The following is a 21030-nucleotide window of genomic DNA, read 5'->3' as shown; positions in this document are numbered from 1 at the left end:
CACCTCCTTTCCTTTTCCGTCTTTCCACAACTCCCATGCCTAATTAAAATTCAATATATATATATATATATATATTACTCATAAATTTGCAAGAGTTAAACACAGAATGAGAATGAGTTAGAATAATGTTTTAGTACTTACCCATCCAGCAAGAGTTGCTGAATTTTGAAAGCGATAAAAAACAACATTCTTCTTTCCACTTATAATCTCCAACAAAACACTCTGAAGCTGAATACATCTAATTTCTCAGAGAAATGGTCATATCGGAGACATGTATATCCCTATTTGCCACCCAAACAATAGTCCTCTTAGATACTACGTGCTTGGAGTACCATATGCCTATATAGTAGTTTGAAAGCTGACCTGGTTTGAAGAAACCTAGCTCGAAGATCCCACCTGAAGAAACAATGGTTTGATCACCGGTCAGAGAATTGTTTTCGCTGATGGTGTCAGCTGCAACGGAGATACGAGACTTGAGAAATACACGTAATAAAATAATGGAGAACTTGAACAACGAGATTGGTTTGGTATCCATGGCTGCCAAAAAAAAATAGCAGAAAGGGTAGAATTTAAACTGTACTGTATGGATTCAAAGTCAACTATTTAAGGGTAAATTCATATATTTATACGTCTACAACTTAACCTTCACATTGAAATCTTGTTATACTTGATATTTAATATTGATCAATAGCTGCCATTACGAGAAATTTTTTATTGTGATCGGAATACGGATGGTGCATCACTTGTTTTTATACCAGTGGTTGCAAATTTAATTTTTAAATTATTAATTTTTTAACACACATATCTCACTATTTATATAGTGACACGTAGTGTACCATTCTGTGTTCAGGTCACACTAACCATGTCTTTGTGAACTATGAAGATTCTAATGTGATATTGTTCGTTCTAGCTAGACTAGTTAGTTTTTGGAGTAGTGTACTTGTTTTCTAAAAATTGGGAGAAGTTAGAAAATTCCTGTTTTTTCTTTTAGTTTAGTGTACTTGTCTTCTCATGATATGGTTACGTCCACATCTGTAGTTGAACAATAATAAAAAAAAAAATCTTGTGTTATTAAGTTTAGTTTGGATGGGAATAAACCATAAAGCACACAAAGAGTTCCTGTAATGTGTTAAAATGCGTAAAGAAGACCAAAAATCCATTTTGTATATACGTGTCTAAGAGACTCGGCCTCGCATTTGAGGGGTTTTTTTATCTCTCCAATTGAGCCCTTGAAGTGTTTGTATAAAACTTATAGTTGTCAGGGTGTTTTTTTTTTTTTTTTAGTTTTTTTTTTCTAATTTAATACACTATTTTCTCATCTTCTAGCCAGTCACTACTCTTCCAACTCCTATCGACCTTCTGGCAAACTTATGGTGATTGCGTTGTGGGAAAAACTTGTAGGTGTTTGAGAAGAGGGAACAAAACTAGAATTCTTATATGTTGAAAAGGCAGGTTCTTTGGAAGGTGGAAGAGATGTAGTTTCAGTGCTCTGCAACATAAGAATCACCAAAGAAATTGTTGGTCGATCACTTGGAGCTTCTTGAACACACAAAAACCCTACGTGGATGCACCTCAAAGCTTCATCTGGCCGACATGTTTCCCTTACTGATTCATCAATCACCTCCATTCCTCTTCCTTCTTTCCACAACTCCCATGCCTAATTAAAATGTTGAATTTACGGTCATTTGCAAGTGCAAGGCTTAAAAACAGAATGATTATAAGTTGGAATGTTTGTTTAGTACTTACCCATCCAGCAAGAGTTGGTGAATGTTCAAAGTGATAGAAAGCAACATTCTTCTTTCCACTTACAATCTCCAACAATAGAACTCCAAAACTAAATACATCCAATTTCTCATAAAAATGGCTATATCTTGTATACTCTGGTGACATGTAGCCGCTGCATCAATTAATGGTACAAAAAGCAAAAGTACTAAAGTAGTGGTTGAGTAAGGTTTAGATGATTGAAAGCATGTACCATATCGACTTACTATGTGCCAACAACCCTATTGATATGTGCTTCAGTCTGATTTATCTCGAAAATCTTAGCCATTCCAAAGTTTGATATTTTGGGGTTCATCAAGCCATCCAACAGAACATTACTTGCTTATAGGTCCCTGTGAATGATTTTCACTCTGGAGCACCTGTGGATGTAAAGTACTCCTTGAGCGATCCCTTCTATAATTCGAAAACGCTTTCCCCAACTAATTCTGTTTTTGCACATGGATCTGATTGGACAGACCATGAAAGCAAATGAGCTAGTGTTTTTTCGATGGACAAACCTAATCAAAGTCGACATCCCTGAAATCAACAATATAAAAGATATAAATTTTAGAAATGATGAGGATATACCAAACAAAAGTTTGTCCAAACTCCGATTGGGCATGTACTTGTAGATCAATAGTAGTTCCTCCTCTTCGACACAGCAACCCAAGAGCCTAACAAGATTGGTATGCTGATGCTTGGCTATAAGCTCCACCTCATTCAAAAACTCCTGATGTCCTTGCCCTGACTTCTTTGACAGCCTTTTTATCGCTACGCCTTGATTTTCAAGCAAAGTGCCCAGTAGAGGAAGGGAAATGCCACAAAGAGAACCACCACCGTACCAATATTACTTAATTGGGGAAAAGGTTACTAAGACAAGTACAAAGAAATTATCATTTTTATCAAGAACAATCAATGTACTTTAGCATTACAAATTAAATGGAAGGGTCACCTTATAAACAGCGACAAAGCTCCCTCTCTGAGTTTGTTAGCTTAAGAGAAGTTGTCTGTAGCAGCTAATATTCTCTTTAAACCGAAAAGTGGTAGTTCCGTATCATTCTTTACACCTCCAGCTCCATAGTTTATTTCAATCCCACCATGCTTCCTCCTGTGCTCCCTGTTTCAGTCTTATTGTTAGAGCATGGATCATTCGTATGTATATGAGAAACAAAGAAAGACTGCTAGAATCCATGCTACTGCGTGTACTTCTATTTGTGTGTGTGTGCGTGCACGTATGAGAAGCAAAGAAAGACAGGCAGAATGGAAGCAGTACCTTTTCTTTCCCATTGTTTTCTTCCATAAGAAATAGCCAAATCTTACAGCAAACAATCCTGCTGCTGCTGAGACCAGTGCAATTTTAAGGGAACGCTTATCAGCACGACCCTTACCGCCTGAAAATAAAATAAAAGATTTGGTTAACCAATAAAAATGATGGCTCTCCAAGTAATAGACACTCAAAACAACCCGAATAATCATTCGCATATTACTTTTAAGATACATAAGCTCAGAAGCTGCAAGTCTGATGTATAACATTCTTCCGTGACTGTCATCTTCCGCAAGTTGTTCCACGCCCAAGATATCTTGGGTCCAAATTGAACATCCAGTACTGCTATCATAAGCATAAGCAGTGCAAGAGCAGTTACTTAAGCAGACTGATCCACATTTCTCAACACTCCTAACCTCCAAAGCCTGTTTATTTTCAGGCATTAACATGTTATGCATTTCTAGGAACCTGTCTTACGTCCCACACTGCAAACTCGTTTTTCTTGAACACCATCAGAATAATCCTGCAAATACCAGTCCGGTGGCGACTTTCGCTCAAAACCCATCAAGCAAGTACAGAGGGGCCCTGATGCATCATTGCAACTCCCGAATGCCCACAAGTTGCATGAACTTCACATTGTCTTCTTGGTTGAGACCAAAACAAATTCCATTGCCTGGTATTCTCCATCCATGACAGTAGCTGAACCTGCCCCGTGACAGACATCAAGCATCGATATACTAACTTAGGATCATAAGGAGAATAGGTGAAGTAACTTATGTTTTCATTTGTTACATATCTGAAATTATAGATGGAATTAAGCCTCAGCTCAGGATCCAACCTGAAAGTACGCGAACTTGCATCCCATGATCCGCTGGTCCAATACTGTATAGTCCTATTCCACCATATGCTATACGAATTGCTTCCATCTTGGTTTATCCCAACAGAGAAAAGTCCCGATGAAGGATCCTCCGAATTCTTCCATGAAGTGAGAAATTGGGTTTGTTTGGTAATGTTGTTGAATCCAAGTTTACCTCCGGGTAACCATGTGTGAGTGGGATGATCAAAGCTTTGCCATAAAGGCTCTGAAGTATTATTACTAGACCCCGCTCTCAAGACAAGGTTTCCACTATCCAAAAGAACCGCTTGGACAGAACCAGAATTGGTGGTGGAGTTTAAATTTGTTTACCAAACTGGGGTTTTGGACTCGTTAAAGACAACTAGATTACCATCTACGATCCTCAATGCCGAAAATCTTTCGGAGACTGGTATTTCCCTATTTGCTTCCCAAACAACAGTCCTCTCATGACTTGCTTTGAGTACCATATGCCTATATAGTAGTTTGGAAGCTGACCTGGTTTGAAGAAGCCTAGCTCGAAATCCCACCTGCGGAAAAAATGGTTTGATCGCCGGAGAGAGATTGGTTTTCGCTGATAGTGCTAGGGAAACATGGGACTCGAGAAATGCACATAATAAAATCACGGACAAGACAAACTTTTGAGTTTGGTTTGGTATCCATGGCTGCACCAAAAAAAATCGGCAGACAGGCAAAAGATATAACCATATGCATGGTACTAGAACTTAACCTATATGCCCTTTTCGTGGTGATCATTTCAAGTCAACTATGTAGTTATACCATTCAACCTTCGCATAAAAAATCTTGTTTTTATGCTCACGTTGCTTGACTGCACTTGCGTATGTGAAGTGCATGCGACTTGTGAGCCCTGATTTATCATTGCAACCCATGAAGCAACTACATATGAGCCCAGATTCACCATTGCAACCCCAGAAGTCGCATGTTCAGCACGCAGCTGCCATATTGGACCAAGCCTATGTAGAAAAAGCAATGTATGGAAAAGGCTTGAACATTGTTCTTCCCGTGTCAAAGCTTCTGTTCAAACTCATCAATGCTCAACCATGTGAAACCCTTGAGGCAGCACCTACCCAAAACCCGAGAAGAGATAGAGGTTTGAGTTAGGATTAGGACGTGTTCGAGTTAGATTGCTTCGACTGCAAGTTAATGTACCATACTAAGCACTTATGCTTGCTATGAATTATGGTGCACGTATATTTCAACGGGACTACATACGATCATGATGTTGGGAATTAAGGCTCTCTAAACTGATTTATTAGAGTTAAATTATTCATGCTGATGTCACTACTACAAAAAAGACTATCACTGGCGGTGTAAAAACCGACAAGAAACCCCAATTATTGTCGAATTTTTGGAATAAATCCGACATCAAATCATGCAATGTCGGATAGGGGAACCGACACCATTGCTAGCGTCACGAAAAAGGTATTGACGTCGGTTAGCCCCCTTAATTCGCCATCAAGAAGCAAAGTAAGATAAAATAAAAAAGAACAACAACGTCGGTTAAAAGTGACATTGTACTTTACATCGCTTAGAAGCAACATTAAAATATCAAACTATTGTCAATCCTAACCGACATTACCTAACATCTCGATAAATAAAATAATTATTATGTTGTTGCCCATAAGCGACACCAAATATATTAATAATAAAAAACAAATTGGCTTCAGTTTTTAGTTATTAATGTTAAAAAAAATTATATAAAAATCATTCCCACCATATTTCATATATAGGCCAAAGCAAACATTAATAAAACTATTAACAATAACAATAGTACCAAACACTAACAATTATCCACCATAACTACAATTAACTACAATTCTTAAAAATGTACAACCTATACATATATTCTTCCCGAACTCTTGCAAAAGATCTTGAACTGGTTGTGTGGTTCATTGTTTTCAACTGACGATTATGCTTATTTCTTTATAGCTATCTCCTGAAAAAATAAGAGAATTTATTAGACAAATTTCAAGGTATAATAAAATAAATCATAAACGGATGATTTATGTGATCTCTAATCTCTACCGCTACATGTTTTGAAAAAGCACTAGAATTATCACTAATACATTTTCCAGACGAATCAAATGAACAAGGCTGTTCTTTCCAATTAGGAATTGAGGATCCGCATCTCCGTTGAGTTCATACTTATAAATATAGAAAAAACAATTAAAAACCAAGAAACAAAAATCAATTTTCAATTTAAGCATAATACTAGTTAGAATACAAAACATAAACTGAAATTAATAATCATAATAATTTAAAAATGAACCACCTTCGAACTCTTCATCTTCGAAATGGAGTTGCTCATAAAGTTGATTTGCAAAATGTTGATCCATAGCAAAAGTTACTAGAAGGAGAAATAGAAAAATTGAAACGGGGGAAGAAAGGAGAAGGAGAAAGACTGAAATTGTGGAAGAAATGAAAGCACAGATGAAATGGGGAAGAAAGGGATTTAAATATAGATACTGAGTTGGCGTCGGTTAAAACCGACATTGATTGCATTGACGTCAAATTAAAAGCCACTGGTGTTGAATTAAATGAAGCTTGGTGTCGGTTAAAACCGACACCAACTTCTAACACACTTTACTGATATGCACTTCGAATAAAATGAAGCCACTTCCGGACACACTTTATTGAAATTCATGTGGCGTTAGTTTAGATGAAATTTGGTGTCGGTTCTAACCGACACCATCTTCTGACACACTTTACGGATAATGAAACTTGCGTCGAATTAAATGTACTTGGCGTCGGTTAAAATCGACACTAAGTCTGACACTAACTACAAACTCTTCTCAATCCAATTCCTCATGCAAAACAAGCAAGAAAATTCCCGCCTAAATATTTCAAATTATCCGTTGTTGATTAATTCTTTATGTATTCAACCAGCTCAAATAAAATCCCTACAAAATTAAATTGTAAATAAAAATAAACATAAGAGAAAATAGTAAAAATAGTAGAAGCAAGAAAAACTTAGTATGAAGAATAAGGAATTAATGAAGTTGGAAGAACAAATAAGAAAGATGCAAGAGAGAAAGAACAAAACACGGGGGATAGTTTATAAATTGGAAGAAGAAATAAGAAAGATGCGAGAGAGGAAGAAGAAAACATGGGGAGGGTATACAAAGGCTACCAATATGTCGCCTACAACCAACATTGTGTTTCAAACTATTTAAAAAAAAATTAAAATCCATGCCTGCTACAACCGACACATGCTTTGAAAATATTTAAAAACTTTCATTAGTGTTGGGTAGAAGTGACACCAGTCTTCTTTTAACCGACGCTAACTTTATGTCAGTTACAAGCGACACGCTTTTCTTTATGCAACACCACTATTTAAAAAAATATTAAAATCTATGTCGGTTATAAGTGACATTAACAGTTTATGTCGGTTATAAGCGACATATACAATTTATATCGCTTATAACCGATAGTAATTCCGACATGTTAAGTAGGTGTCAGAAATGTCTTATCCGTCACTATATTATATAAAACACACACCAACCACCGACACAATAAGGCCCTTTTGTAGTAGTGTGTGTAAATTAGTGTCACTGCTGAAGGGTTGTGATTAAGTTTGTTAGAGATCTTAGGCTCAAATGTGAGCAAGTGGCATTGTCTCGTAGGGTAGTGTTTGAATGGTTGAGATGAGTGATGAGTCAATATTATATTATATATTACCTTAATCTTAGTTTATTTTTGTTATTATTTTGAAAGAATTTTGATACTTTGAATTATATTTTTAATGCAGGAAGTGGTCAAACGGATGAATTTTGGAGTGATTTCAATTGGAAGATGTTCATGAGTATTTCAAGATGATTGTATCAAAATTCCAGATTTTTCTACCAAGCCGTTTGACTATAACGGAAAAAAAAAAAAAAAAAAAAAAAGACCTAGCGCACAACTTTCCCGAATTGACATTTCTAGACACTTTGAGTATTTGAAGTTCAAGATGGCATATTTTGAGGAAGATTCCTTCTGATGATTTGTTAGAGACGTCTCAAGCTTTAAAAAGAAACCTTTTGGGACCAAATCAGAGTTGATTTGGTTGGTCAAAAGATGGATTTTCTCTGCAGTCCGAATTTAAGTTTAAATATGAAACATTTTATTTCCTAATTATCTTATTTTATTTGACCATTAGAGAACGCATTATTTTAGAAGACCTTTTCTAAATAGGATTTTATTTTGTAGTAGCATAAATAACTTTATTTGGCCATTAGAGAGATGAACACATTATTTTAGAAAAGGCACTACTTTCAAGAATTCAACAATTCAAGTTTATTTTCCAGGTGTTTTCCATCTATGATCTTAATAATATTTTGTTTTATAAAAGTTAGTAACTAAATTCCGTTGGCTAGGATGAGACCACGAGCCTTAGGACATTTGGAGATGCAATTTTGAGGAGGGTTGTCCTTGGAATTGACTAAGGTTTCTTGTGATTATTACAACATGCCTTAAGAGTTATATGATTTTTTTTAAAGTTTTCTTAAAACTCAATGAGTCTTGCATGTTCGCATTTGGTCTGAATATCACGAACAAATTGCATGTTAGAAATACGTTATATATTTGCAAAAGCTTGATTCTCCTGCAAACTACTCAATCACTACAAAAATCTAATTCTGTCAACAATACAAGATTAGCTGCATCTACCCGAGTCACAACAAGATTAGCAGCATCAACCCGAGTCACAAAAAGATTAGCAGCAACAACGACCCGGTTCGAGCGGTCCATCCGCTCCAAAACTGCAATACCGATACAAACAACCTGCGAGAGGGCCATTTTGAAACCCAAAACTCGTTCTTCCTATTGCGCCACCGTTCCTAACAACGTACCGCAAACACATGATTTGTAGGGGCATCAATTGCAATTGTAAATTGATGACGAATTAGAAAAAAATTTGGGACGGTTGGTAAGAATAAGGGAGCATTTTTGCTCATTACCATTTAATATGGTATATGCTTATCATACTATGAGTTACCATTAGATACTAATGGGTTTGAATTTTAAGATTCGTATGGTAAATAAGCACAAATTTCAAAATTCAAACTTATCTAACTATGATAAATAGAATGGTTACCATTAGATACTAATGGGTTTGAATTTTAAGATTCGTATGGTAAATAAGCACAAATTTCAAAATTCAAACTTATCTAACTATGATAAATAGAATGGTAAGAATACTCCATACAAAATGGTAGTGAGCAAAAATACACTTAACAATCAACAGAAGCAATTAACAACAAAACAAACAAGTAATCAAATCTTATAGGAGAAAAACAAAACAATTAACACAAAAACATTCGCAGTAATTATTAAAAAAATTAAAACCTCAGTTAAATCCATAAAATTCATATGAAATGCAGCTTCGCCGAGGGGTTCTCCCTGTAAACAGGGTCTCAGTTCCACTGTACCTCGAACAAGCGGATTCAATCATCATCGGCAACACAATCATCAAAATCCCAACATAAAATACAAATCATCAAAAAACCAAATCAAATAAATTTATACACAAAGGGCTCAGAGTATGAAACAGCTCTCTCGATCACGAATTTTCTGAAGCAGAACTGGCATAAAGCTGTATATTTCAGTCATCAGCGCCACAATTAACCGAAAAATTCAACCTTTCAAACACAGAGACCAACAAATCACAAAACAAATTGGCTCATATCAAGAAATTCAACCATTTATTATCACATTCTACTTCATCGATTGCTCTCAGAAGCGCGGATAATTTGTAATCAAAGCCAAAAATTCAACAAAAGATATCAAAATCCACAAAAAAATAGAAAATTTAGCGGACGTTTTTAGAGGAAATACTATGAGAAGAGAAAAACCCCCACGTGTGACTCCGCCATTGGATTTGCGCCTCCATGACTAGCTCAGTTTTCGGAGATTTTTCAAAAACAGGCTTAAGGTGTGTCGAGGCGCATCGGATCGGACCGTATGAAACTGAAAATTGATAAAATTATTTAGGGTTTTAGGGGAGATGTAGCCGTCGATTTGACACAGAAAAGCCGTAGGGAAGAGCGAGGCTAAACTGCAACACTTGACGGCGACGTTCTAGCACGAGCATTGGGGCTTTCTTCTTCAGTGAAATATACTCTCAGAGAAGCCCGGGGTGCATCGTGCATGATTGCAAACTATAAATTGCAGAAATTAAAGATTAGGGTTTTGATTGTATGAAGGGGAATTGGGGGAATTCTGGACGAGAGGGCAGAGGAGGCTTCGATGGAGACTGGAGAGTTTGAACAAGGAGCGGGGGTTAGTGTTGTTTATATAGGCATCCAAAGCCCTACGGAAACCCTAGGGCTTGTTCTTCGCGATTGTTACGGCGCAAACGGCATCGTTTTAGCATTCATGGTCTAATAGTCATCTTCTTACGAATCTACCCCCTCTACGGTCTTTGTTCCACTTCGGTCCTTTTAATTTCAGTTGTTGCGTTTTGAACTCATATTGTTGCAAATTTGCAATTCAACCCCGCAATTCTGCAATTTTTTCAACACGATCATTACGCAAGAGGTATGTGTGGTGTTTTTACCTCAGACAAGTCCGATTTCCCTCAGTGTCACTCACGAGCTACTTACGATGCAAAGATCGACAAATTTAACCATGTAAGTAATATTGTCCTTGAATTGCATAAATTAGCACACTACAAAGTCTACAATCTACCAAGGGTTAACTCGAGACAACTGAAACTGCAGGACCAAAGCGGAACTTCGCTTAAACTACATCAATCTCAGATAATGGTATTCTTACACTCATACCATCATCCATGTCAAATGCCGGTAGCCAGCCCACTTAGCAGCAAGATGAATTCCGATGGCTAAACCTGCACCAAGCAAGGGCATTCGAAGCTTCCTGTTAGCCACTACAATTTCCTCCTCCGTATCTGATACCTTCTTTGAGTGATGAAAAATGGCCAAGGCCAGATACGGATGCGATCACCAAAACTCTAACCCATGGTTCTCCTATGGCAGACATCACAGCTGCCGCAGGCAATGCGGATGTAACATCATCCCTCTTTTTAACTAATCGTGAGTAACCGTAGAACCCTACTAGAATCGTCCAGAAGAAAGGCTCTGAGATGTAACCTGCCACTGCTGCGTAGCCTACTACACCAGATGCTGTGAGAAGAAAAGGTTTACAGCATTTGGAACAACAGCTTCTGCGATAGCAAGAACAGTTGATGCAAGTATGATCACTGTCGTCAACTCTGGAATGGGAGCGTATGCCACTATGCCAGAGTAGAAAGAGCGTATGGCATACAATGTTGTTTCTATGAATCTGATCACGGAAGTAATGGGATCACCAATGAAATGGAAGATTAGGGCCAGGATAAGTTTCAAGGGGTATCCAACAAAACGGACAACGCCCACAGCAGCCTTTCTCCAGTTAGCTAATTCCAGCAAGACGGCTCTCCATGCATAGATAAGGAAGACCAACGCTGCACGATCAATGACAAACAGTATTTAGTCAGCTCCATAAACTATTATAGTGCAATTTGTATTCATAGTAAAGTATTTTGAGAGAGTTAAGAAAATCAAGTTGCATTGGTTGTAAAAACTAATACGTGAAAGCCTCAACCGGAAACTAAATAACGAAACGATTTATTTCAGCTTCGATTGAGGCTTCAAAAAGTTATAACTAGAAAACATCTCATAACACCACTGATGTGTGCACGTATCAGGAACTAAATAGTCTAAACCAATACATTAAAGTTTCATCTCGTCAGGTTAAGTACAATATCACATCAATAAAGTCAGTGCTCAGATCTGTTTTACTCTACAAACCAGTGCTTTCTTCCCTCTCTTAAGTAGTTTCTAAACTTCATAAGCATCCCAATTCACCAATTCGTTCTATACTCATACACTCGCAATGAAAAAGCATTTGTGGGAGAGAATGCTGTCAAGCATGAAGAAGTAAGACACATTAATCAGAGCACTAGTCTAAATCATCTCTTACAAACCCATAAGAAACGACAGTCTTCAATATAAACCAATAAACTTAATTGTGTTACATCGTGTGAAGATTAAGTCATGAAATATCCCCGATCAGACCGAATGTAAAACTATGAGAAAACACAATTAGTTGAAGTTTCAAACACATTGTAATGCCTAAACATATTACAACCTGCTAGCTCATTTTTCAGATGCTGGTGACAAATTCATATACTTTTCTTCACATACGCTTCAAACATTTCTAAATTCGAGGAAAGTCTTGGTGAAAAATGTCAAATACTTTCTAACAAGAAATCAACCAAACAAGCTGTATTTATACATGGAAGCAAGTCCCTTCTGCTCTCAAAATATCTTGGGGTCATTCTTTGGAGGATTTTAGAGAAGAAAGGAGTACGAGTAGCATATATCCAAGCTATAAAGGATATGTATGAAGGAGCAAAGACTGCCGTAAGAACTCATGAAGGACAAACCGAAAGCTTTCCCATAACTATAGGATTACATCAAGGCTCATCCTTAAGTCCTTACCTTTTTGCGTTGGTAATGGATGAGTTAACACGACATATTCAAGATGATATTCCTTGGTGTATGCTTTTCGCAGACGATATAGTGTTGATAGATGAAACTCAGGAAGGGGTAAATGCAAAGCTTAACCTTTGGAGAGAAGTGTTGGAATCTAAAGGTCTTCGCCTAAGCCGATCAAAGACAGAATATATGGAGTGCAAGTTCAGTGCAAATGGAGGCCAAAACGAGTTAGGAGTGAGGATCGGAGATCAAGAAATACCAAAGAGCGACCGTTTTCGTTACCTAGGATCTATCTTGCAAAAGAACGGAGAATTAGATGGAGATCTCAACCATAGAATACAAGCTGGATGGATGAAGTGGAAGAGTGCATCCGACGTGTTGTGTGACCGCCGTATGCCACTGAAGCTCAAGGGAAAATTTTATAGGACGGCAATAAGGCCGGCGATGCTGTATGGCACAGAATGTTGGGCGGTGAAACATCAACACGTACACAAAATGGGTGTAGCGGAGATGAGGATGCTTCGTTGGATGTGTGGGCACACGAGAAAGGATAAGATTAGGAATGAGGATATCCGGGGTAAATTAGGAGTAGCCGAAATTGAAGGAAAGATGAGAGAAAATCGGTTACGGTGGTTTGGAAATGTGCAAAGAAGGCCTACTGACGTTCCGATTAGAAGATGCGACTATGGGACAGAGGTTCAGGGCCGAAGGGGTAGAGGAAGACCTAGGAAAACTTTGGAAGAGACTCTAAGAAAAGACTTAGAGTACTTGGATCTAACGAAGGACATGACACATGATCGAGCACAATGGCGTTCTAAGATTCATATAGCCGATCCCACTCAGTGACTTGGATTTTCCAAGTCTCCAACCGAGAAGTTTTCCTCACTCGGGAAATTAAGGGAACACTACCCCAACCTACATGCTCAACTCAGAAAGCTTCAACATACAAGCTTTAACAAAAGAAAATTCAAAGAACTTAGCGAAGAAGGCTTTGGTGTATTTAACACAATACGTTGAAATGAAGGAAAGCTTATTTATTGATATCCGCGATAAGCTACAAATATGTACATATACATGAGTCAAAATAAGCACACAAGAGGGAGCCTTCACAAAGGTTGCTTAGGAGAAGTCTCAGCAGTCGGTAGAGCCCCAGAAAGAGAAGGCACCGGAGGGGGATCATTTGGAGCCTCAGTACTGGACAGAACCCTAGAAGGAGGAGGCATCAGAGGTTGATCATTTGGAGCTTCATTACGCGGTACAGCCCCAGAAGACGAAGGCAATAAATGCCTTTGGAACAAACCCACAAATCTCTGATGATCAAGTAAAACCTGACCATCAGTTTCCTTCATCTGGTCAAGCTTCCTCTTCATGTTTGTAGCATAGTCATGTGCGAGCCGGTGCAACTGTTTATTCTCATGCTTGAGCCCTCTAATCTCCTGTTTGAGACTCATCACTTCAGCCGCCAATGATTCAACTTGGCGGGTTCGAGCAAATAGGCGTTGGGCCATATTAGACACAGAACCTGCACACTGAACACTGAGAGCCAGCGAATCCTTAACAGCTAACTCATCAGACCGTTTGGAAAGTAGTCTGTTATCTTTGGGAGTGAGAAGGTTCCTGGCCACCACCGCAGCGGTCATATCATTCTTCATCACGGAATCCCTAACGGTAAGAGGACCAGTAGGGGAGACGAAGGATGGGCGCCATATGTTGTCTGGAGAAGGCGGGGCTGCCTCTTCAACAAGGTTCAAGTCAAAACGACGGTCGGAGGGGCCAGACATTTTCAAAGGTGTTGAAAAGAGAAGAGGTCGGACAAATCAAGATCTTAGAAGTGCAAGAATGAAGCTTCTACTGGTGGAGATTCAAGTGTGCTTTGGAACTTAATGCCAGCCCCTATAAAAATCTGCACTCGACGAAGCTTCAGAAATCGAAGAGGCGCCTGCTCAGAAATCGAAGAGGCGTTTGCTTTCTCAAAAGCTGGGCTGCTTAGAGATCACGAGGGTTGATCTCAGAAATCGAAGAGGCGTTTGCTTTCTCAAAAGTTGGGCTGCTCAAAGACCACGAAGGCCGATCTCAAAAATCGAAGAGGCGCTCGCTTTCTCAAAAGCTGGGCTCCCCAGAGACCACGAGGGCTGATCTCAGAAATCGAAGAGGCACCTACTTTTCCAGCCTTTTCCAGCCTTGTCAGCACCTGTCACACGCACACTCAGTTTTGCGGAAATTATGGGCATTCTGTCAAAGACTTCTGGGGAAGTAGAAAACACATGAATCTTACTGTTCAATCACCCACTTCCCACACGCAACAATAGCTCATGGGTACCACAGATAACTTTGCCAAAGTTCTCTGCCAAAGTTGAGCACGTGAAGCTTGCAGCTCCCACTACATCGCTCTGACCAAGAAGGGTAAAAGAATAGCAAAGAAACAGCACTAACAAAGTTTAGACCCATAAATTTTGAAGGTCTAGCTACCATATTATTACCCACAAGGGTAAAGGAACAGTACCACTGCTGGATAATTGGAAAGTCCCTGTGTGTCAACCTCTGTGCTTCGTGGCAAGGTAGACTAGCAAACATGCCCAACCTTTACTCACATTCGAGAAAACACTCCCAATAAGATTGCTTGCTCCAAAATCGAAGAGGCACCGTCCTCCGAATCTCGAGAGCCAGACTCCCAACATGACTACTTTCTTAAAAATCGAAGAGAGGGTAAAGGAACAGTACCATTGCTGGATAATTGGAAAGTCCCTGTGTGTCAACCTCTGTGCTTCGTGGCAAGGTAGACTAGCAAACATGCCCAACCTTTACTCACATTCGAGAAAACACTCCCAACAAGATTGCTTGCTCCAAAATCGAAGAGGCACCGCCCTTCGAATCTCGAGAGCCAGACTCCCAACATGATTACTTTCTCAAAAATCGAAGAGACACTGCTCCCCGAATCTCGAGAGCCAGACCCCCAGCATGATTGCTTTCTCAAAAATCGATGAGGCATCGTTCTCCGAATCAATCGAAGAGGCGCTCGCTTTCTCAAAAGCTGGGCTGCTCAGAGACCACGAGGGCCGATCTCAGAAATCGAAGAGGCACTTACTTTTCTAGCCTTGTCAGCACCTGTCACACGCACACTCAGCTTTGCAGAAATTATGGGCATTCTGTCGAAGACTTCTGGTGAAGTAGAAAGCACATGAATCTTACTGTTCAATCACCCACTTCCCACACGCAACAATAGCTCATGGGTACCACAAATAACTTTGCCAAAGTTCTCTGCCAAAGTTGAGCACGTGAAGCTTGCAGCTCCCACTACATCGCTCTGACCAAGAAAGGTAAAAGAATAGCAAAGAAACAGCACTAACAAAAGTTTAGACACATAAATTTTGAAGGCCTAGCTACCATATTATTACCCACAACTGTAAAGGAACAGTACCACTGCTGGATAATTGGAAAGTCCCTGTGTGTCAACCTCTGTGCTTCGTGGCAAGGTAGACTAGCAAACATGCCCAACCTTTACTCACATTCGAGAAAACACTCCCAATAAAATTGCTTGCTCCAAAATTGAAGAGGCACCGTCCTCCGAATCTCGAGAGCCAGACTCCCAACATGACTACTTTCTCAAAATCGAAGAGAGGGTAAAGGAACAGTACCATTGCTGGATAATTGGAAAGTCCCTGTGTGTCAACCTTTGTGCTTCGTGGCAAGGTAGACTAGCAAACATGCCCAACCTTTACTCACATTCGAGACAACACTCCCAACAAGATTGCTTGCTCCAAAATCGAAGAGGCACCGCCCTCCGAATCTCGAGAGCCAGACTCCCAACATGATTACTTCCTCAAAAATCGAAGAGACACTGCTATCCGAATCTCGAGAGTCATACCCCCAGCATGATTGCTTTCTCAAAAATCAAAGAGGCATCGTTCTCCGAATCTCGAGAGCCAGATACCACAGACCACTTTTTCAAAGTGCTCTGACAGAGTTAAAACATGTGAAACTGGCAGCTCCCACTACCGTGCTATGACCAAGCAGGGTAAAGGAATAACATTACTACTTGTTGTTAGGGAGACTCCTATATATGTCGACCTCCATCCCCAACGGACAGGCAGACCTGCAAAAATGCTCAACCCTTCATCATATCTGAGAGGGCACTCCCAACGAAGCCTTTCGAAATATTCAGCTTTCTTTCCCCCCGATAATACCTCTGCAAACAAGCTATACTAGAGCAAGAATATCTCATATCATCAGGGTTAAAAGCAAGAGTATCCCATATCATGCTTTTTCCCTGTCTTTTCTTTTGACCTTGTTTTTACCTGCAAGACAAGGAGAAAGAGAGCAATCAGTCAGCACTTGGAATCAAGCTTCCAGCCAGAAACTGACTGCCTGGAACCCCTTACCTGATTACTTACCTGGCATTGCTCTCGAGTACTCATCTTCAACATCTTATGTTTCCAGGGAAGATTCCGCATCTGCTTGAGGAACAGATAGGGCAAGTGCGAAGGATACAAGGAAGCATGTGGAGACAAGCGTAACAGCACACGTGCCGATACATTCATTACTCTGTCAAAAGCAAAAGTATCCCATATCAGCAGGGTGGAACGTACTCTAGATTTGATGGACTTGTTTTGACCCTCAAATTCTTCAGTCGGCCTTATACTCTGGAGGAAACCAGAAAACCCTCCAGCTCAGTTCAAGAATAAGCCTGTGGAAAGTTACTTCTTCAAAAGCAAAAGTATCTCATATCATCTCTTCTCATTTTTCTTCTCTTTATCCTTCATGCTGCTGCAAGATGGGGAGAAGGTGAACAATCAGTCGGAGCTCTGATTGCTTACCTTGTCTGTCACCTCTTTCAGCAGACCCCCTAGCTCGGCGACTTGGGGGACTCCTACTACATGGTTTGTATCGCGCTTGACCAAGCCTGAAACTACAAGTAAGCTTCAAGTGAAATTGATACATTACCTTGTGCATCTCCACCAGTTAAAGATACCACCCCTGGATGGAGGAAGAGTACTTCCAGAGAAGATGCCACATCTACCTATGAGACAGATAAGGCAAGTCAAGACGACACCACACTCCGATACTTAGAAGTTTCGTGATTACGAGATCATTCTCCCACAATATTTCCTAATGTCATTTGTACTAAATCATTCACTTGTACTCACTAAATGAGAGCTTGAACCTATGTACTTGTGTAAACCCTTCACAATTAATGAGAACTCTTCTATTCCGTGGACGTAGCCAATCTGGGTGAACCACGTACATCTTGTGTTTGCTTTCCTATCTCTATCCATTTATATACTTATCCACACTAATGACCGGAGCAATCTAGCGAAGATCACAAAAAGCGATCGTTTTCGCTACCTAGGATCTATCTTGCAAGAGAACGGAGAATTAGATGGAGATCTCAACCATAGAATACGAGCTGGATGGAAAGAGTGCATCCGGCGTGTTGTGTGACCGTCGTAGGCCACTGAAGCTCAAGGGAAAATTTTATAGGACGGCAATAAGGCTAGCGATGTTGTATGGCACAGAATGTTGGGTGGTGAAGCATCAACACGTACACAAAATGGGTGTAGCGGAGATGAGGATGCTTCGTGGGATGTGTGGGCACACGAGAAAGGATAAGATTGGGAATGAGGATATCCGAGGTAAAGTAGGAGTAGCCGAAATTGTAGGAAATATGAGAGAAAATCGGCTCCGGTGATTTTGAACATGTGCAAAGAAGGCCGACTGACGCTCCGGTTCGAAGATGTGACTACGGGACAGAGGTTCAGGGCCGAAGGGGTAGAGGAAGACCTAGGACAACTTTGGAAGAGACTCTAAGAAAAGACTTAGAGTACTTGGATCTAACGGAGGACATGACACAAAACCGAGCGCAATGGCGTTCTAGGATTCATATAGCCGACCCCACTTAGTGGGAAAAGGCTTTGTTGTTGTTGTTGTTGTATTCGACAACAATCCCAAATAATCAAACTTTCTCTGTTTTCTCTCTTTCATGAACCAACATTTTCTCAGCAGCCAAACAGATAGTAAAAAGAAGAAGAAAGAGAGCAGAACAGTTTACCTACAAGCCAAGGCCACCTGACAGGATGGTCAGGAGCTTCCTTGGTCAAGTACCTGAACCGCTCAGGCATAGTACTCTCCCCTCTGCTCTCCTCCTCAGCTGCATCAACACCCTCATTTTTCGCACTCGCACGAACCCTCAACTTTCTCTCAAACCAAAACCCATTTGTTTTCCAGGATACCCCAGGAAAATTCTGAGCTTGTATTCGGTTCAAACATTGGAATTTGGTTGAATTGCGAAAAGGGATTGTTTGGATATGAGGTTGGATTCTGGGGGGAGAAAAAGAAGTGACTTTGAGTCTGAGAATGGAGGGGGTTGGAGCGGAGAATGTGGGAATGGAAGTCGCCATGGCTTGGGATTAGAGAGGTTTTGCTGCCATTATCGGCAGCAGCGATGGAGCCGCAGATTTGGTGTTTTGGGGTTTTGAAGGTTCAGACTTTTTGCATTATGGCCCCAAAACACTTCACAATTGACCCATGTCACACTATTAGGTCCGGTCCGCTTAGACTCGGAAAGGAAATGGAAAGTGATTTCCGCACTTTCGTTTTTTTTTTTTCCGTAAATTTAAAGCCTTTACATTAAATAAAATCAAACAAGAGAAAATAAACAAGGTATACTGTATACATAAAGGAAAAAAAAGGTGTGCAAAAATTATTTCTTAAGAGAAAAACTTCAGTAGGACAAACCCATTCGATTACACATGTTAAACCATAGAATGGATATACTAGGTGGCATTGTCATGCGGTGTATCTGATGAACATAATATTGTCTCCTTGTTTTGGTTCACCCAAACCATGTGTTTGGACTTGATTTTACATTTTCGGCCCAAGCAATCAAAGCGGTCGGATGATTATGAAAATTAAGAGATTTTTCTTGGCATTACTATTGATTTTAATCATAGTAATTATCTTGAAAATATCCTTAAATCTTACAGAGTTATGCGTGTGATTCTTTTGCAAATAATCAAGGGTTTTATCGGATTGTGGAGAAATTAAAGGAGATCGATCAGTTGGCTGCTTGCCAACCCCTTACAATCAATACGGCAGTAAGGAGAGTTATGTGAGGGCTTTCCGTGCAGCTTTAGGATTCTATCCTAATCAAAATGGTATCTAGTCAGTTGCATGGATTCCATATTTGAATGGGTTTGCATGCAAAACCACGTGGAACAATGGTACAAGGATGCTATGGAGCCAAAAATATTCACTAGGCGACACGTGGATTTTTGGACAAAATAGGACAAAAATACCCTGGAGGCATACCGGGTCTCCTACACGCGAGCAGTGGAGAATCATCCATCAACCAAGTCAGGAGTACCCAAAATGGGTAACAATTCAAAACCTATTTCATATATGTTTTTACCTCATTTTTTCCTTATTCAATTAGCCATTTATTTCAAACATTCCATAACATCCTCATCTTTCCCATTTTCCTTATTAAAATAATCATTCATTTTTATAACCACCCATTTATTATTTTCATATTTAATTAGCCAATAAATTGGCAAATTAAACATGAAATTAACCCCCACAAAAACCCTATGGCTGGCTACTATTATTCAAATAGGGCAAACCCTAACTCTATAAATAAACACATATTTTCACCAAAAATTCATTCCAACTCTCTCACAAAAAATCACAAATACTCTAAACACTATTTCTCTCTAAAATTCTAACTTTGGCATCGGAGGTTCTTCGGCCAAAGCCCCCCCTCATTCATCGTGGGCGCGTGAGGCTCTTGGCCTTAACCTAAGGTGCTAGTTGTTTTGTAGGTGCAAAATCGTCCAAGATCGAAGAGGAGAAAATTTGCATCCACAAATTGGTGCTTTCATTGAGAGTTGAAATCCATACTCGTAGAAGACTCTCGCACAAAAAGGTTTTTTCTTTATTTTCTAGTCCATTTGAATATTTTTCATACGTTCTTATTATTAGAATTTTTTACTTGCAAAGGTTCTTTGATAAAACGTATAAACAAAATATAATGGCTAGAAATTTAGAAAATTCCACAAGTGAAAATTCTAATGTTCAAGAAATGGGATTGCGGGGATCCGTGAGGCTAAATGCGACAATAAGGGGAGCGGCATCATCATCACGAGCTTCCACCATGGGAACCACCGTGGTGGCTGCCTCGGTAGCCACCCGCGGCGAGGTCCATGGTGCCTTCACCACGGCCACCATGGGAACCACCGCGGTGGCTACTTCGGTAGCCACTCGTGGCGAGGTCCATGGAGCCTTCACCACGGCCCGGAGATCCGTGAGGCAAAATGCGACAATAAGGGGAGCGGCATCATCACCACAAGCTTCTACCATGGGAACCACCGTGGTGGCTACCTCGGTAGCCACCCGCGGCGAGGTCCATGGTGCCTTCACCACGGCCACCATAGGAACCACCGCGATGGCTACTTCGGTAGCCACTCGTGGCGAGGTCCATGAAGCCTTCACCACGGCCCGAGCCGTGCCATCCAAGGCTCACCGTACCAAGACCACGATCCAAGCCGTGTTATCCAAGTTTACGTGGACCCAAGCCCAAGCCTCGCATTCACATGCACCGCGCATTGAGCAACCTGCTCCCGTGATCCAGCCTGCTCCCGTCAAGCAACCCATTCTCACGG

At 40.1% G+C, this 21030-nt stretch overlaps 1 protein-coding gene, 4 non-coding genes and 2 pseudogenes across 6 annotated transcripts; all 7 read right to left on the bottom strand.

Annotated features, from left to right (window-relative positions):
• Window positions 1-1068: 1068 nt before the first annotated feature.
• LOC126610118 (G-type lectin S-receptor-like serine/threonine-protein kinase At4g03230) lies at window positions 1069-3023 on the bottom strand. 2 transcript variants are annotated; one of them, XM_050278096.1, is made up of 4 exons: window positions 2714-3023; window positions 1989-2631; window positions 1747-1897; window positions 1069-1657 (listed from the first exon to the last, which is right to left on the bottom strand). In XM_050278096.1, the coding sequence occupies exons 2-4, from the start codon at window positions 2075-2077 to the stop codon at window positions 1349-1351; spliced, it is 549 nt and encodes a 182-aa protein (XP_050134053.1). In that variant the 5' UTR covers window positions 2078-2631; window positions 2714-3023; the 3' UTR covers window positions 1069-1348. The 2 variants fall into 2 exon arrangements, with proteins under 2 accessions (XP_050134053.1, XP_050134054.1); XM_050278097.1 differs by having other exon boundaries at window positions 1989-2538.
• On the bottom strand, window positions 2755-8675 carry LOC126611726 (G-type lectin S-receptor-like serine/threonine-protein kinase At2g19130; annotated as a pseudogene).
• A 352-nt stretch (window positions 8676-9027) lies between these two features.
• On the bottom strand, window positions 9028-18908 carry LOC126610110 (uncharacterized; annotated as a pseudogene).
• On the bottom strand, window positions 9223-9337 carry LOC126612727 (small nucleolar RNA Z278). Its single transcript, XR_007619286.1, has one exon. It is a non-coding gene; the product is annotated as a small nucleolar RNA Z278 (small nucleolar RNA).
• LOC126612720 (small nucleolar RNA Z223) lies at window positions 9407-9499 on the bottom strand. The gene has a single exon (XR_007619280.1). It is a non-coding gene; the product is annotated as a small nucleolar RNA Z223 (small nucleolar RNA).
• Window positions 9555-9643, bottom strand: LOC126612746 (small nucleolar RNA U36a). The gene has a single exon (XR_007619308.1). It is a non-coding gene; the product is annotated as a small nucleolar RNA U36a (small nucleolar RNA).
• On the bottom strand, window positions 9881-10027 carry LOC126612747 (small nucleolar RNA snoR134). Its single transcript, XR_007619309.1, has one exon. It is a non-coding gene; the product is annotated as a small nucleolar RNA snoR134 (small nucleolar RNA).
• Window positions 18909-21030: the final 2122 nt, after the last annotated feature.

This window comes from Malus sylvestris, chromosome 17 (genome assembly GCF_916048215.2).
Source record: "Malus sylvestris chromosome 17, drMalSylv7.2, whole genome shotgun sequence".
Lineage (NCBI taxonomy): Eukaryota > Viridiplantae > Streptophyta > Magnoliopsida > Rosales > Rosaceae > Malus > Malus sylvestris.
Note: the sequence above shows the minus strand (reverse complement) of the source record. Positions and strands in the feature narration are given on the sequence as shown.

Bases quoted from the DNA above. Each gene is read 5' to 3' on its own strand.
- LOC126610118 (XM_050278096.1), bottom strand. From the start codon at position 2,077: ATGAACCCCAAAATATCAAACTTTGGAATGGCTAAGATTTTCGAGATA. The intron at 1,898-1,988 runs GTAAGTCGATAT...TAATTGATGCAG, and splicing joins AATAGGGTTGTTGGCACATA to CGGCTACATGTCACCAGAGT. The intron at 1,658-1,746 runs GTAAGTACTAAA...CATTTTAATTAG, and splicing joins CACCAACTCTTGCTGGATGG to GCATGGGAGTTGTGGAAAGA.